The following is a 17,694-nucleotide window of genomic DNA, read 5'->3' on the forward strand; positions in this document are numbered from 1 at the left end:
CTCTGTAGAATCATGGAGCTGCTGAGGTGGGGGAAGACCTCCAAGACCATCAACCGTTGACCCATCGCCACCATTTCCATGGAATCATTGACTCACTGAGGTTGGGAAAGACCACCAAGGTCATCAAGACAACCCCTGACCCACCCCCACCGTGTCCATAGAGTCAAAATTGAAGAAGACGCTCCAAGATTATCAAGTCCAACCCCAACCCGTCACCACCGTGCCCATAGGATCATCAAAGTTGGAAACAACCTCCAAGATTACTGAGTCCTACCCCAACCCATCACCACTGTGCCCTTAGCATCACACATCCATTAAGGCTGGAAGTGACATCGAAGACCACCAAACCAACCGCTGACCCATCCCCACTGTGCCCACCAAACCATGACCCCAAGTGCCACATCTCCACCTTTCTTTTGCCTTACACCACGCAAAGCTCAACCGAAAACACACGTTTTATACAAAAGAAGTTCCCAGAGCTGCAGAAGCCCTTTGAGACGCCGGGATTTTCCTGCTGTTATCAACCCAAATCTTCCCCAAAGGGAAGGTTCCGGCAGTGGAAGGGTTACGGGCACCCATCTGTGCAGCCGCGTTTCACAACGCGCTCCGAGTTTTACTACAAGTTTCAGACAATGAAGGTGTGTCTGCGCTCGCTGCCTGGCTTGCCCATGGTGTAGGCGTCGGGTTCAGCGCCGTCTTGTCAACACTTGAATATGTTGAGCATCACTCACGGGGCATTCTGTAAGAAACCTATTAAGTTAATTACCCAGGCTCGCTTGCTCCGTGTGTGTGTGCGCACCTCTACTGTAAAAATTTGGCTTTTTGCATTGCAAGAGGCTTCTGATGCAAGCCTCGGTGTGATGACATCTCGTCTGTGCTGTAACTGATACAGCTGTGAGCTCGGAGCCAGCAGCAAGGATCTGAGTCGGGCTGCACAGCCCCGACATAAGGATTATGGGGTCGGGGTGACCTCCAACGCCTCCCCTCCCTGCATCCCTTCCCAAGGCCCATCCAACACGCCGCCCCAAGGCATCGCCCCGCATCCCCCGGCCCCACCTATGGGTGTTTTTCAGGTGGTTTTTTGGATGGGGGAGGAGCGCGGGGCGTTGCACAAACATCGCATGCGCCCCAGGTGGGGCGGCCGGGCCCCCTCCTTCCGCGCCCCGCGTGCGCCCCGTGGGAGCCGGGATCCGGTGGACTTTTATGGAAGAAAGGGAAGTCCGTGGCACGGCGGCTTGGCAGCCTCTCTGCAGCTGTAACCGCAGCGCTGTTAACCCCTCATCCTCGGGATGGGGCGGCCCCAGCGCTGCAGAACCCCGCATCCCTGGGGAGCAGAGGATGCTCGGCAGCAAGAAGTTGGACAAGACGTGCGTGGCTTTTCCTGAGCACCCAAACCAGGGCAGAAACTCACCGAGCGACACCCAGACCCTCTCCTCCTCCAAGGATCCCCCCCCCCTCCCCCCCTCCTTGCAAAATGCACCGTAACGAGCAGAGGGAAGCGCTCCAATTCGAGACGTTTCCTGTCCAAATTCGCTGCATCCCCAGGGCCGGGCCGGACTCTCCCTCCGCCCGCTGCCAAATGTTGTTGTCAGGAAGCGGCCGCAAGGCTGAGCCCGAGGCACCCGGATGCACTGCGGGGGCCGGGCGGCTCCTCGTCCCCAGATGTGCAGGGGAGAGTTTTGGCCAGCAAGAAAATGATGAAATAATAGAAAGGATAACAGAGAGAAAAAGCAGAACGCCACCCCCGTGCTCTTCCCTCGTCGTTCTCATCCGATTCCCCGTTGATTCTGTTCAGTTCCCCACTGCTCCCCTTCAGTTCCCCACAGATTCCATCTGATTTCCCATTGCTCCCATCCGCCATTCCCCACTGCTCCCATCCAATTCCCCACTGGTTCTGTCCTATTTCCCTTTGCTCCCATCCAATCCCCCACTGCTCCCATCAGATTCCTCCTCGCTCCCGTTCAATTCCTCATTATTCCCATCTGATTCCCCGCCGATACCATTCAATTCCCCATTGCTCCCATCCCATTTCTCCATTCAGATTTTCAGTTTCTCTCATCTGAATCCCCACTGCTCCCATACAATTCCCCATTTCTCCCATCTGGTTCTCCAGTGCTCCCATCTGGACCCCAATTGCTCCCATACAACTCCCCACTGCTCCCATCTGAACCCCCATTGCACCCATACAACTCCCCACTGCTCCCATCTGAATCCCCATTGCTCCCATTCCATTTCTCCCATCACATTCCCCACTGCTTCCATCACATTCCCCATTGCTTCCATCACATTCCCCATTGCTCCCATCAGATTAGGGATTCCAAAATAGCCAACTTGGCCCAGAGCAGTAGCAGTGTTGGCACGCGCGGGCTTTGATCCGCCCCCGTGCCCAGGAAGGTGCTGGGATGGGGATCAGACAGAAGGAAAATGTGTAGGAGAGGTTTTGGGGCACGCGGGGCCGCATTCCCCCCATTCCCACCCCCCACACCCCGGGGTTGGCACGGGGTGCAGCATCCCTGCACCTCAAAAAGAGCTCCGTTGAGGTCATCGCCCTAAAACTCCGCAGCAGAATGGGGTTCCGTGTGGCCCCAGAGCCCGGATGCGCCGTGGGGATGGAGCACGGCACGCGGGCGGCGTTCTGGCACACGTGGCCACAGCTGAGCTCCGTGCCGTGCACCGCTCACGTGCGCCGGCGCTGTGCAAACATCCCCCTGTCCCCAAACCCTCCGTGTCCCCACGGGTGCGTCCTCCCCTCATCCCCCCCATTCCCAGGGCAGGGTGTCGGTGTGGGTCCCACACGGAATCGGGCTCCGGTCCTTTAAGTGCCTGAATTAGGTGAAATTTGGTGTTTCTCCAACAATGCTCCGGAAATGTGCTGCTGGAAAGGAGAGCTGACCGAAAGCCGCGCGGGCGCGGAGCGGATGAGTTTTCCACTCCTGAGAACCACTGCCCGGCCCCTTCCACGGCCGCTTCGAGTTCATTCCCTGCACCGAAAGCTCAGCGCTCTGAGCGTGGCTCTGCCCCCCACCGCTCCATCCCGGGGGTCCGGCAGCGCTTTGCCCACTCCCCGACCCTACAGAGCGGCCGTCCCACACCCCGATGGTCAGCATTCCTGGGCAGTGTGATGCTTCCTCCCCACTCCGACATTAAATCCTTTGCATAGAGCCCAGCGCCGGCGTGATCCGAGTTGATTTTGCTTGCTGAATAACCCTGCAGCCCGTCCCTCCCCGGGGCATTCGGGTGTATCAGACGAGCGTTCGTTTCAATTAAGCCCGTGCCTGATATTTATTTCTTAATATATTTTTATGGTGGCCTTCCCTGTTTAAGGCAATCTAGAAGGAAAAAGGAGGGCTGCCCTGAGCAGCAGTTGCTACTTCATGGTCCTGGAAGCAGCTGGGGTAAATCCTTCGGATGCTGACCCCATAAACCCAAGGAGGTGCTCACTGGAGCTGTGTCCCAGCCCTGGGACTCTGCTGGGTGGGCACTGGGACCCCTCGAGCCACCAGGGACCCATGGGGACATTCCTGGGGGGGGTCCAATGAGTCCCGGCTGGTTTTTGTGGTGAGAGTGGGCGGCCAACCCATATTCGTGTGGCTGCATCTTTCTGGTGGTCCCACTGAGGAATGGTGGTGGTCCCATTGAGGTGTGATGGTGGTCCCATTGAGGTGTGATGTCCCGTCGAGAAATAATGGCGGTCCCATTGAGGTGTGATGGTGTACTACTGGGAAATGATGGTGGTCCCATTGAGGTGTGATGGTGGTCCCATTGAGGTGTGATGGTGTACCATTGGGAAATGATGGTGGTCCCATTGAGGTGTGATGGTGGTCCCATTGAGGTGTGATGGTGGTCCCATTGAGGTGTGATGGTGTACCATTGGGAAATGATGGTGGTCCCATTGAGGTGTGATGGTGGTCCCATTGAGGTGTGATGGTGTACTACTGGGAAATGATGGTGGTCCCATTGAGGTGTGATGGTGGTCCCATTGAGGTGTGATGGTGTACTACTGGGAAATGATGGTGGTCCCATTGAGGTGTGATGGTGGTCCCATTGAGGTGTGATGGTGTACCATTGGGAAATGATGGTGGTCCCATTGAGGTGTGATGGTGTACTACTGGGAAATGATGGTGGTCCCATTGAGGTGTGATGGTGTACTACTGGGAAATGATGGTGCCCCACTGAGAAGCGATTTCCTATTGAGAAATGATGGTGTCCCACTGAGGTGTCCCATTGAGAACGGATGGTGGTCCCATTGCAAAATGACATCCCATTCAGGAATGATGGAGGTTCCATCGAGAAATGGCAGTGGTCCCATTGAGAAGTGATGGTGGTCCCATTGAGAAGTGATGGTGGTCCCATTGAGAAGTGATGCCACGGCACAGCAGTGGGGTAAAAGCAGTCGTTTTTGGTGCTTGAGCTGAGCTGGGAACCATTGGGGTCTGGGATCTGGGGGATATCTGCACTCCATCCCCCTCCCTGAAGGACTTCTCCATGCAGGAGCAATGGGATGGAGAGAGTAATGGGATGGAGAGAGTAATGGGATGGAGAGAGCAATGGGGTTTCTATTGCACTCCTCCATACTCTCCATCAACATCTCAGGTCTGGACAAGACCGGGGGTTGGGGTGAGAGCAATCCCATTCTGTTTGTGTTCTTTTCCACGGGGAAACCCTCCAGACGGGCTCATTTCCACGCAGGGCTGTGATCCAACAGACCCGCAGCAGAAAGCAGCGCGGTGTTTGAGCCCCCTCTGTTTGCAGGGGCTCAGATGTCCCCAGGGGGTCCCCGGGGCGGCACCACAGCCCCCCTCCTCAGCACGGCCGCGGTCCCATCCGCCGTCTATTTGTCCTGGATCCCCTCCAGCTGCTGCGCTGATTCCCACACCCACTTCCCATCCCGTTCCGAACCGCTGCGCTCAGCACCCTGCCCTTCCCCCTCCTCTCCATGGGACCGTCCAGAGGGGCAGAAGAAGAGGGACCGTGTGTGTGCGTATAGATGAAGATGTAGGACCAAGAGGGGAACAAAACGCGACTCACCACCGCCGCCTTAATTTATTTGTGGACGTGGACGCCATGGGGTTGGGGGGGGGGCTCCGGGCACTGCCGTGGCGTTGGGTTGGGAAGGGGGGAAATGATTTGCTCTGCTGTTTGGGGTGAGGGAATGGGGGCACGGAGGTTTGTGGGGCTGCACGGGAGGGCGGTCGGTGCACGTCGGGCTCTGCAGCGCTGCCTGAGACGGCCGTGGATGGAGGATGGAAACGGCGGGGGGAAGAGAGAGGGAAAAGGCACAAATGGTGTCATTAGGGACTGTTAATGCTCTCGTAAAAGGGCATTAATAAATGCGGCAGCTCAGCAGCATCCATTAGCCGGGCTGGTGGTGGGGAGATGAGGTGAGGACGCTTCGCACCGACCCCACAATCCCCTCCTATGGCTCAGGGCAATCCTTCCCCCCCCCCCAACCCTCCCCAGCTTTGCTCCCTTCCCTTCGCAAGAGCTGTTTACCACCTATTAAAAAGAAAGGCAGCTCTCTCAGTGCCAGTCCCTGCTCCCCCTCCCGCCCTCTTCCTGTTCTCTCCTCTTAAAATGAGCTTTATCCTTTGACTCTCCCATCCCCGGGGCGAAAGGGAACGCGCCGCGTCTCGGGGTGAGCAGAACCCGCAGTGTGAGCAGGTGGGGGAGCAGGGAGGAGCGCGGCCGCTCCCCAGGAGCCCACGGCAAAGCCAGGAATAGCAGCTGGGTGCTGCACGGAGCAGCACGGCCCGGCCCGGAGATCCCTCTGCCTTCACAGGGGGCAATGGGACGGGAGAGGTCGGGGCGGTGTTGGGGTGCGGAGAGCTCTGGGGGGGGGGAGGGCAGAGGGGTGGGTGCAACCCCGGCACAGCTGGGAGGGATGGGGGTGCACAGATGGGGGGGTGGGAGCAGAAGTGTCGATGCGCATCTGGACGGAGTGGGGGCACACGAGTGGTTGCACACCTGGATGCAGCGGGGACGTGGATTGGTGCATGCCTGCGTGCAGCAGGAACACACGTGCCCGTGCACGTCGGGGTGGAGTGGGACCACGTGCCTGGGTGCACATCTGGGCGGGCCGTGTCACACATCTGGATGGGCCATATCACACCTGGATGGGCCATATCACACACCTGGATGGGTCCTCACCTGGATGGGCCATATCACACATCTGGATGGGCCATATCACACACCTGGATGGTCCGTGTCACACATCTGGATGGGCCCTCACCTGGATGGGCCATATCACATACCTGGATGGGCCATATCACACATCTGGATGGGCCGTATCACACACCTGGATGGTCCGTGTCACACATCTGGATGGGCCGTATCACACACCTGGACGGGCCGTGCCACACACCTGAGCACAGACAGCAGCCATAGAACCCCCTGCAGACCCCTGGCAGCCTCTCCTCCAACCCCCATAGAGCCCGGGCACCCCGAGCTGCCCCACGTCCCCCCACTGATGGGACCCCTTTGGTTCTGGCTCCGGGATATGGGGACCTTTGGCACCCCGGTGAACCGCGCCGTGCCATACACCGCCCGGCACGGTGACTCAGAGCACAGCATTCCCTTCCATCCCACTGCAGGGCGAAGCTTTGATCCCCAAACGCCCTCCATGCTCCCCACGTGCGCTTCTGCTCGCAGTTATTCGGTGCCTCCGGTTTGGGGTTGGTTGGTGTTTTTTTTGGGGGGGGGGGGGTGATAACTCCCAGGGCAGGTCGGGACGGAGCAGCGCTGGCAGCAGCACCTGTGTGGGCAGGACTGGAATAACGGGTGCAGTCAGGGGAGGATTTATGGGCGCTGGGAGAGGTGGTGGGAAGTGGGGGTCGGGGGGGGGATGGTTGGGGTGGGGGTGGGGATCTACAGGGTCAGAGTGCAGCGATGTCCCCATAACCCCATAACACAGCACAGGGCATCACCCCCTGCCCGGATGTTGAGGGGTGTCACATAGGAGAGGTTGGTTTGCTGGTGGATTTTGCAAGGAAAATGCTCAAAATAGCATCTCCCCCCCCCCAAAAAAAAAGAAGAAAAAGTGCATTGGGGTTGAAGTCGGGGTGGCTCTGTCCCACCGTGGGCTCAGCAGCTCCTCACCTCCTCTCTGTGTCGTTTCAGGGCGCAGAGCTGAGGATGGGGGAGCTCAGAGGGCGCGTGCTGACGGGTGAGTGCCAACCCCGGGGCTGGGGGGGCGCTGGGGGGGGGCTGTGGGGTGCGGTGGTGCCCCACGGACACAGCGCATGGGCTGTGGTTGGCTGAGGCGCTGCTTTGGTGTTGTTCTGTTTCTGGAGGTAAAGGTGGTTCCTGGAAGAGGTCCAAACCGGTGTAAGGAAAGGGGAGGGGGGGGGTTCGGGAGGGGGGGGAGAGGGGGAGGGGGGGGGGGAGGGATAAAACAGTCAGAAAGAAAAACCGGAGATAAAAGAGGGTGAATCCCAACCGCCTCTGTGATGTGGCACGAAGAAAGAGTTTGGGTTCACGTCAGGCCGAGAGGCGGCCGTGCAGCTTACAGCCCAGAGGGACGTGTCCGTGTGTCCCTGGGGGGGGGGCAGCGGGGTGGGGGGGGGGGTGTGGGGATGGGGGAGCCCCCGGTTGGCCTCTATCACATCCCTGTGTGCCACCCATGCAGAACACAGCGGCGTGGCTGGCGGCACACGGCCACATGTGGGCAGAGGTGCAGCGCTGCGGGGCGGTGCGGTGGGGGCTCCCCTGCGTGCGAAGGGAGGAAACAACCCCAAAGCCGCGAGCATCCGCCCCAACCCTCCCAACGGGGCCGTGAGCGGGGCAGGGGGCGACGCTCACCCCCCCCCCCCCCATCTCCCTTTGCACCCACAGAGTACGCCCGCCCCACACCGCCGCCCCGCAGTGGGTACCACCGCTATCAGCTGCGCCTGTATGAGCAACCCGAGGGCGGACGCATCAGGTTGGGCCCTGAGGAGCGCATCTCTGCGGGTGAGGAGCAGCCGTCCCCCGGGGGCATCGCTTGGGGTGCTGCATCCGTCCGTCCGTCCGTCCGTCCCGAGACTGCAGAGTGGGAATGGCCACGCAGGGATGACGTGGTTTGGTGCGGCGGGATGAGCTCGGGGTGCCGGGGTGGGATGTCCACGCATTGGGGTTGGGGGTCACCAAAGGGTGGGATGGGGATAAGGGGCGGCGGCTCAGAGGCTGTGAAATTGGGCTCAGGCTTCACCCGCGCGTCCCCAACCGACCGACCGACCGACCGACGGTGGGAGTTTCGTCACTCTGATAGGGATCAGAGATGGAGATGTGACAAAGGGATTGCTCAAAGGGCCCTGACACAACTCCCAGCCGGAGCAGCGACACAGCCCCCTCACATGGCCCCCCCACATGGCCCCCCCACACGGCCCCCCCACACGGCCCCCCCACACGGCCCCCCCCACATGGCCCCCCCATACGTGGGGGTGGGCACGCGGGGGTAAAGCCGCCATGCACGGCTCTCTGCGGGTTGTTCTGCACCCCCAGTTTGCCTTCCCGGCTCATTAGCTCTGAGTCTTAATGGCCGAGGGTTGGATTGAACCTTCTGGCTGCTGTGTCATTGGGGGTGTCCCAGCGGGTAGGGAGGGGGGTCCTAAAAGAGCCGTCCCAGGAGGGGCTGTAGGGTTTTATCGGGTGGATGCAATGGGGTGGGCGCTGTGTTGGATGAGTCGCTGCTCACCCCGCAGAAATGAGGAGGGGAAGGTCTGATCCTGGACTCCCCCATCCTCTTGGCCTCTCGTGGGCTGGGATCCCACCCCCAAATGAATCCCCTCTCGTTGCTCCGTTTGCAGCACCGATCCCTCCATCAGCGCCGGCATCACCCACTGTCAGCCCAGCATCACCCCTAACCTTAACCCTAACCCTAACCCTAACCCCAACCCCAACCCCAACCCCAACCCCAACCCCATCCTGGCCAGCCTGGTGCTGTCCGTCTGTCCTCCGTCGCTTTAAGCTCGAATCCACTCAGTGTTAAAGGAGAACCCCCCCCGGGAGAGCATCACCCCCACCAGCCCTTCCTCCCCACCAACCCGACGTGAGCGCAGTGTGTGGGGGGCGGTGTGGGGCTGTGGGGGGCGGTGGGACCCATCGTTGCGGGCGGAGCGGTGGGGCCGCAGCTTCCAGAAGAGGGCACTGCGCCCTGGGCTGACCTCCCCGAGCCGCGCTCGGAGCGTCGGGACGCGGAGAGAGACGGGGGAGCAGCGCAGGGTGGGCGGGTGGGAAAGGGGGGGATGGGGGGGGGGCGGTCCGTCGGTGCTTCTCCGCTCCGCCGGGGCTCGAAGGGGGGTTGAGGGGCTGTGACCCACCGCGGGCTGAGGGTGTTGGCGCAGTGCGGAGGGGCGTTTCGGTGCCGGTGGGGGGTGGGGGCTGCGGGTAGAGCCGGAGGTGCGGCGGCGTCCCCGCACCGCCCCTTTGGGAGCGGTTTTTCCAGGGATGCTCTGAAACAAAACGGTTTCGTTGCTTGGGGGGGGGGGGGGGGAGGAATAGATCTCCCCCCCCCCCCTTCACCAACAGATCCCTCCGGGCGCCCCCACCCCTCCCTACTGACGGAGCCCCGCAACCACCCGGCGCTGCGACCCCAAAGCGGCTCAGTCCCCCCTCCCTCCTCACTTTCCCCCTTTTAGAGTCCGCTCCCACCGAACGCCGCTTTTTGCGGCGGCTCCGTCCCGTCCCGTCCCCCCCCCACTCCCCCGCCCCCCCCCCCCGGCCCAGCGGCCGTTCCGTCCCCAGCAGCGCTCAGCTGCGGCCCCGCGGGGTGACGGCCGCCTCTGCGCCCCGAGCGGATGGGAGATAACAGTTCTGCGGGCTGCAGAACGGCGGAGCCGCCCGACGGAGCGGCAGAACGCGCAGCTCTCCGTCCGCAGCGCCGCCCGACCGTCGGAAATCCCCCTCGTCCCGTTGGGGAATTCAGCATCCCGGCCGGCCGGGGGAAGGAAAACCCACCCGGACTGCGGCCTCAGAGCTGATTTGGGGCGCTTTTCCCCGTTTTCTCCCCCCACTCCCTTCGGCCACCCGCAGCGCTTTGCACGGAGACCCCCCGCGCACCCCAAGGGGGATGGAGACCCTTCTTTTGCCCGCAGGCGTCACCTTAACGAAGGCGGCACGGTTTGGGGTTGGGGCACAGCTGGGCGCACTGTGCCGCCTTCCTCCCCTTACGGGTCCGGATTCACATCGGGGAATGAGTCACGAACCGACCTCGATCCGCCCAGCCTGAAATTCGGGTCGGACCGGTGCTGGAAGGGAGAGGGAGAGGGCGAGGAAAGCAGGAGCTGAGCGCGGCGGGGTGATGCCGGGCTCGGCTTCGGGGCCGGGAAGCGAGGAAGGCTGCCGTGAGGATGACGATGGGGAGCTGTGCGGCCCCGGCCGAAGTCTCCGGGCTTTGGTTAATGGGGATAAAAGCGGGCGGCGGCCGCACGCCCACCTCCTTTGGGACATCATTAATCTCAGCAGAGCTGAGCTGATGGGGCTGATTAATGACGGCCCCGAGGCGCTGCGGGGTGGGGGTCCGGCGCAGGGCAGAGGGGTACGGTGGGGGGGGGGACAGAAGCCCATACATCCCTCCAACCGTCCGGCTGTGGGTCTGGAGGGGTTGGCAGAGCCGTGCCCGCTCCCCGTGCCTCAGTTTCCCCTGTGAGCGCTCCTCCTCCTCCTCCAGTGATGATATAATCCTGCAGGAAACGAGTTTGAAAGTGGACCAAAGCGCGGATGAAACGCCTCATTGTTCGGGCTGGGGGGGGAACGGTGACCCCACAACCTCCTCTCCCAACCCCACTGACTCATGCATGGGGCTATCGGGACCCATCGGCACAGAGGTGCCTTTTGTGGACACTCCGTACCCACACGAGGGGTGGCTGCGCTGCGTCGGGGTGCCCCACAGTTTGGGGCTGCCCCCACCTTGCTGGGTTTGGAGGGGGGGGGGGGGGGGGGATGCAGGGCTGGGAGCCGCCTGGGGAAGCCCCCAACGCATCCGTGGTCACCGTGGGGGGGTTTCCTTCAGGACGGACCCACGGGGAGAGGTGAGAACAGCACGAGCGCAGGTAGGAAAGTAGGTCAGGAAAAACCCTCACCCCGCACAGCGGGGCCGCTGCGTGCAGCCCTGTAATAACTCAGCCTCATCCCGGCCGCTTTCATCCGCGCCTCTCGGGAGGATCCATAAACACTAATTAGGGCTGCCGGCACCCCAGGGAGGGGGGAGCAGCCGCGTCTCGTTCTCACCCCGTCCCGCGGGGCCCCCAATGCGCTCCGCTTGGGCTTTCTGGGGGCTTTCATCCCGCGGATGAAAGGCACCCACAGATTTGGGGACTGCAGGATCGGCTCCGGGACCCCCCGAGAGACCCCAAGCCCGTGCTCGGGGGGATGAGTGGGGGGATTCAGAGCCCCAAGTGAGAGGTTCCCATCCTTTTTCCATCCTTTCTAAGGGAGATCTTTAGGGGTTGGATGCGCTCTTCTCCATCCTGGGCACAGCAGCAGCCCCCCATCCGCGTCCGTGGGGGGCACAGAGCATGGCGGGAGGTGGGGGGCAAATGGGAGGGAGGGTTTCGGGTCATCAGTGGGGCTGTTCCTGCACTGTGACACCACAGCTGTGTCCCTTTGGTGTCTCTTTGGGTGGCCCCTTTGGTGTCCCTTTGGTGTCCCATTGGGTGTCCCATTGGGTGTCCCTTTGGTGTCCCTTTGGGTGTCCCTTTGGTGTCCCTTTGGGTGTCCCTTTGGGTGTCCCCTTTGGTGTCCCTTTGGTGTCCCATTGTGTGTCCCATTGTGTGTCCCTTTGGATATCCTTTTGGGTGTCACTTTGGGTGTCCCTTTGGTGTCCCATTGTGTGTCCCTTTGGTGTGCCTTTGGTGTCCCATTGTGTGTCCCATTGTTTGTCCCTTTGGTGTCCCTTGGGTGCCTCTTTGGTGTCACCTTGGGTGTCTCCTTTGGTGTCCCTTTGGTGTCTCATTGTGTGTCCCTTTGGTGTGCCTTTGGTGTCCCATTGTGTGTCCCTTTGGGTGTCCCTTTGGATATCCTTTTGGGTGTCCCATTGTGTGTCCCTTTGGGTGTCCCATTGGGTGTCTCTTTGGTGTCCCATTGTGTGTCCCTTTGGGTGTCCCTTTGGATATCCTTTTGGGTGTCCCTTTGGGTGTCCCTTTAGTGTCCCTTTAGTGTCCCTTTGGTGTCCCTTTAGTGTCCCTTTGGGTGTCCCATTGGGTGTCCCATTGCGTGTCCCTTTGGGTGTCCTTTTTGTGTCCCTTTGGGTGTCCCTTTGGTGTCCCCTTGGGTGTCCCTTTGAGCGTCCCTTTGGATGTCCCTTTGGTTTCCCTCTGGGTGTCCTTTCGGATGCCTCTTTGGTGTTCCTTTGGGTGCCCCCTTGGATGCCCACGCTGGGGATTTCCAGGCTCAGGCTCAGAGGAAGCAGTGCGCAGCTCTGCCCAAAGGTCAGCAGGAAGCAGTGGGGGCGGAGGGGGGTCCCCATCCTCTGCCACCCCCCGGGGGCTGCTCAGAGCAGTGTGCAGCACCGCATGGCCTCTGCGCAGCAGTGCAGAGCTGTTTGCAGGATGTGGTCGGGCGCTTTGCACACAGCAGCAGGATGCAGCCCCGCTCACCCCTCTGCTCTCTCCCCCCAGGCTCCTGGTCGCTGGAGAGCTTCGTGGAGCGCTTTCAGCTCGGCTCCCCCGTGGCCTCGACTCAGTTCCTCACCAAACACCACGAGGATTAGAGGGGCGCAGAGCCCGCAGCGCTCCCGGCCTCCTCCAAACCCCAAATCCCTCTGCGCAACACCGCCGCGGGGTTCCCTTTGAGGTGCCCCACCTCGAAGCTTTGCCGTTTGCTGAACTCGACCAACGGATGCCCGTGGGGTCTTTGCATCCATCTCTGAGCTGTGGCCGCCGGGTCCCGATGTCACCGAGCGGTGGCACTGGGATGCAGTGTGGGAGCCGCCGTGGCTCCATCCGCGCTCTTCTCTTGGAAAGCAAAACCGAAATTAAAGCTGTAAATCAGAAGAGCTCTGCCTGCCGGCCGCGCAGCCGGACCTCCCCTGTAATTAGCTCTTTAATTAGGCTTTTCATCCCGAGAGTCGGGTTTTCTCCTTGCAGGCTGCCCTCGCTGATTTCATGCCCCCATGGCGCAGAGCTTGGAGCAAACCCAGCGTGGGAGCGTGGCTTAACTGAGGCACCGGGAAGCACTCCTGGCACGGGTTGGAGGGCGCAGCCATGCTCCCATTGCTGCATCTCACCCCAAACCCACCCCAAATGCATCGACCCTGCAGTGAGAGCAGCTTTCACCTCACAGCCAAAGGGCTCCGATGGGGCCGGGACTTTCCCTGCAGCAGGAAGAGGTTGTTTACCCAGCGGGGCTGAATCACGTGCTGCATCCCATGCAGCGCTGCAGGGAGGGATGCATGGTGCTCATTGCATCCCATGCAGCACTGCAGGGAGGGATGCACGGTGCTCATTGCATCCTGTGCAGTGCTGCAGGGAGGGAAGCATGGTGCTCATTGCATCCCATGCAGCGCTGCAGGGAGGGATGCACAGTGCTCATTGCATCCCATGCAGCGCTGCAGGGAGTGGGGATGCACGGTGCTCATGCAGCAGTGCAGGGAGGGATGCACGGTGCTCATTGCATCCCATGCAGCACTGCAGGGAGGGATGCACGGTGCTCATTGCATCCCATGCAGCGCTGCAGGGAGTGGGGATGCACGGTGCTCATGCAGCACTGCAAGGAGGGATGCACAGTGCTCACTGCATCCCATGCAGCACTGCAGGGAGAGATGCATGGTGCTCATTGCATCCCATGCAGCGCTGCAGGGAGGGATGCACGCTGCTCATGCAGCAGTGCAGGGAGGGATGCACGGTGCTCATTGCTCCACCACAGCTGTTACTGTCGTTGTAGGGGGGAGAGAAAATGCGATGGGAAATGGCCGCCATCCTTCTGGGCCTTCATGGAAATGGAAATGGGGTGGGAACACCGTGGGTCTGGGGTGGGTGCATGGGGGGGTGTGGGGAGCCCTGAGGGGGGCAGCCCCATAGTGGGGTGGGGTGGGGGTGGAAGTCGTTGGGGATAGGGATGGGATGGGATGGGATGGGATGGGATGGGATGGGGGTGGGGTGGGATGGGATTGGGATGGAATTGGGATGGGATGGGATGGGATGGGATGGGATTGGGGTGGGATGGGATGGGATGGGATGGGATGGGGGTGGGATGGGGGTGGATGAGGGTGGGGATGAGGTGAAGATGGGGTTGGATGGGGATGAGGATGGCATATGCATGCAGATGGGATGGAGATGGAATGGGCTGAGTTGGGGTGGGGATGGGGATGGAGCAGGGATGGAGATGGGATGGGGATAAGGATGGGATGGGATGGGGGTGAGGGTGGGATAGGGTGAAGATGAGATGGGAATAGGGATGGGGTGGAGATTAAGATAGAATGAGAGTGAGAATGGGATGGGGATAAGGATGGGGGTGGGAATGGGGATGGATAAGGATGAGGAAGAGGATGGGGATGGAATGAGAATGGGATGTGGATGGGACCAGGATGAGATCGGGTGGAGATAAGGATAGGATGAGGGTGGGGACGGAGTGGGGATGGGGATAAGGGTGAGATGGGGGTGGATGAGGATGGGGATGGGGGATGAGAACGGGGATGGGATGAGAATAGGGATGGGATGGGATGAGAATGGGGATGGGATGGGGGATGAGAATGGGGATGGGATGAGAATGGGGATGGGGGATGAGAACAGGGATGGGGATGGGATGAGAATGGAAGGCAGTGAGGGCAGGAATGAGGACGGGGATGTGGATGGAAGTGGAAGCAATGAGGACGTGGGTGAGCACAGCCCACGGTGACATCGCAGCACGCCATGGCACAGCGGCACCGCCCCGCCGTGACCACAAACTCTCACTGGGACGTCCACGAGGCCTCTGCAGCGTGGAAAATATGAAGGGCCATTTGTTTGCTCGCTTTGGGGTAAATTAGAAAGAAAGAAAGAGAAAAAAGGAAGCCACGCACAGTCATCCCGCGGGCGCCCGGCGTTGGCCGCCCCCCTTCGCCTCCCCTTCCATCCACTCCCCATTGGTGCAAGAGACAGAAAAGAGAAGCTGAGTCTCTCGCCGCCTAAATGTAGAAAGTTTTGCTTCTAAATCAGTGTGCGATGGAAAGGAAATACGTCACATCCCTGGGGAAGTGGCAGCCACAACCCCAGCGCTGCAATGGAACAGCCCGGCCCCGAAATAGCTGCGCTCTGTTATTGTCACCGATAGCGCCTTTTTTTTTCTCTCTCTCCCTCTCTGTCTCTGTGTGTCATTTTTAGCATCCAGAGGAAGTTTTGTTTGTGTTTGTCAGCCCGACTTTCCACTGCCGTGGCTTCTTTCTTTTTCCTCTTCTGATGGGGGGGTGAGAAAGCGGCGCTGGGGCCGCGAGATCCCATTGCAGAGCCGAAGGGAGAAGGCAGAGCTGCGGCCCCATAGAACCCCACGTGGCTGTGGGTGGGGGGGGGGATGTGGCCCTCGAGGACCCCTTTGCGACCCATGGAGGATGTGGGCACCGCTGGGGCTCCCGTACCTCCGCCGGCCCCATCCCAGAGCAAACGTGGGCGCATTGGGGGTGGGTCGGGGTCAGACTTGGGGGTCTCGGAGGTCTCTTCTGGCCTTAATGATCCCCCCCGGCCGAGGGAGGGGTGGGAGGGGTCCCATCCCCCGCAGGAGGGCAGGAAGGAGCCCCTCTCCGTCCCACATCTGATGGGACCACACTGCAGAAGTGCCAACGTAAGGAAGGGCAGGGGGTACAGGGGAGCAATGGGGCGTACAGGGGAGCAATGGGGCGTACAGGGGAGCAATGGGGCGCCCCCCAACCCATGCAATGGGGCAGAGGGACAGGACGGGTGCAGCCCCGATCTCTGGGAGCAGAGCTGAGCTCCCCCGGCGCCGGCACTTGCACGAGAAGGGATCGGCGGGATCAGCTGACGATGATCTCAGTGCATAACTATATCAACCTGCAAATTAATTAGCGCTATCTCGCGCCACATAATGGCCCCATCTGCGGCCCTCCGGCACTCCTCGGGCGCTCCGTGCAGCCCGGCTCGCCGCACCCCCCGGGATGTGGGTCAGGACGGGGGCGCCCCGTTTGCCAACGGGGAAGATGGGATGTGGGGACAACCAGCATTGAGGGCTGATGGAAACCCCCCACCCCGCAGACCCCCGTGTGGGGCTGTGTGGTGGGGATGCTCAGCCCTACAGAGCTGGATTGGGGCAGGGCTGTGTAGGAATGTTGGGCTTCTGGAGCCATAGGGGAGAGTGTGTATGGGGCCGCATCCCCACTCTGTGGGGGAGGAGCACACGGGGTGGTCTCAGCACAAGGCTTTTATTAATTAGCGATAATGAGTGACATTTAGGGCCTCCGAACACGGCGTGCGTCCCTGGGGGAGCTCTGTGGGGTTGCCTGGACCCATTGCTCCTATCTCGGTTGGAGAGATGCGGGTGCTGAGGGCTGCGGCCACAAATCCAAGCTCTCTGCTCACCCCACAGCATCAGGACCAGAGCTCTGCGGCCCCATAAGTGTGACCCACAGCCCCACAGCCCCGGCCCCTCATTCCCAGGGGCGCTGCTCCGCAATGCAGACCCACTGCTCGGGTCTGTTTTTCTGTTCCCATACTGAAACCCGGATAATAACAGGAAAGTCCTTCGGGGTCGGAACCGGGGGTGGCCCAGAGGTCGGGGCTGCCCCACTCTGTGCGTTGGACCATCGGTCCCCCTGAGATCCCTGCTGCACAAAGGGACCGCTCCCCATCGCCATGGGGAAACTGAGGCACAGAAGGGCTCCCATAGACCCCTCCCGCCCCCCATCCCTCCGTCCTCCCCCACACCTCAGCACGTGGGGAGGCGCTGAGCCCAACGGAGCATCCCAAGGGAGCAGCCCCGTCCCAGAGCCACCACCCCACGCCCCAAGGAGAGGAGTGAGGGAGATGTGGGCCCCACTTCCACGTGTAGCTCGGGGTGTTTCGAGCATTTCTGGAGGAGGGGGGCGTGTGGCTGTCAGAGGCAGAGCAGGAAAACCAACGTGAGCGTGCAATGGGAGGGCCGCGGCCGTGCCCCGAGGTGCTGTGGGTCAGGGGCAGAGTTTGGCCCCAGCAGAGGATTTCCCACACCCAACAGCAGCAGGGAAAGTCTCTCCTCCCCCAGAAGCGACAGCAGGGCTGAAATCACCCCGCGCCCATCCATCCCTGCGGGCGCTCTGTGTCTCCAACGGCCGGGAGGGCTCTGCAAACTGCAGCACCTCATCCTGCCCGTGAGACCTCAGCGCTCACAGACAAAACCCGAGCGATCTGATGAGCCCTTCGCCAAACACCCCCCCGACGCCCACCCATCTGCGGTGATTTGTTGCCCTTCTCCACGCCGTGAGAAGAGCGGGCGTTGCGGCCCCGGTACAGTCATGCCCGGGGGTAGGAGCGGGGTAGGTGACATTTCCCCATCAGCCACAATGTTTACTACTCTGTGACCTATAGATATACATCTGCAGCACATCCGAAGGGCTGTGGGGAGGAGAGCCTGATGGTTTCTGCCTCACTCTTGGGGTCCGGGCAGACCCCATAGTGCCGGAGCGGAGGCAGCACCGCTCCGTGTCCCCAACCCGAGGGCTGCGGGTTCAGCACCGCGGACAGCTCCCGGGACCCCCACCATGGAGGGGGGGTGGGCGCCCCATTGTGCCCTTCGGCCTCAATTGCTGCCCCCCAC

At 61.3% G+C, this 17,694-nt stretch overlaps 1 protein-coding gene and 1 long non-coding RNA gene across 2 annotated transcripts in view; one reads left to right on the forward strand and one right to left on the reverse strand.

Moving 5' to 3' along the window:
* Positions 1–12,970, forward strand: part of PEBP4 (phosphatidylethanolamine binding protein 4) — a 65,193-nt gene extending 52,223 nt beyond the window's left edge. The window contains exons 5-7 of the mRNA XM_025142908.3: positions 7,117–7,162; positions 7,831–7,947; positions 12,594–12,970. Of these exons, the coding sequence (XP_024998676.2) occupies positions 7,117–7,162; positions 7,831–7,947; positions 12,594–12,685 (255 nt within the window). The 3' untranslated portion in view covers positions 12,686–12,970. The remainder of the gene's footprint in view (positions 1–7,116; positions 7,163–7,830; positions 7,948–12,593) is intronic.
* On the reverse strand, positions 5,025–6,174 carry LOC121107409. Its single transcript, XR_005841492.1, has 2 exons — positions 5,965–6,174; positions 5,025–5,221 (listed from the first exon to the last, which is right to left on the reverse strand). It is a non-coding gene; the product is annotated as an uncharacterized LOC121107409 (long non-coding RNA).
* Positions 12,971–17,694: the final 4,724 nt, after the last annotated feature.

This window comes from Gallus gallus, chromosome 22 (genome assembly GCF_016699485.2).
Source record: "Gallus gallus isolate bGalGal1 chromosome 22, bGalGal1.mat.broiler.GRCg7b, whole genome shotgun sequence".
NCBI lineage: Eukaryota > Metazoa > Chordata > Aves > Galliformes > Phasianidae > Gallus > Gallus gallus.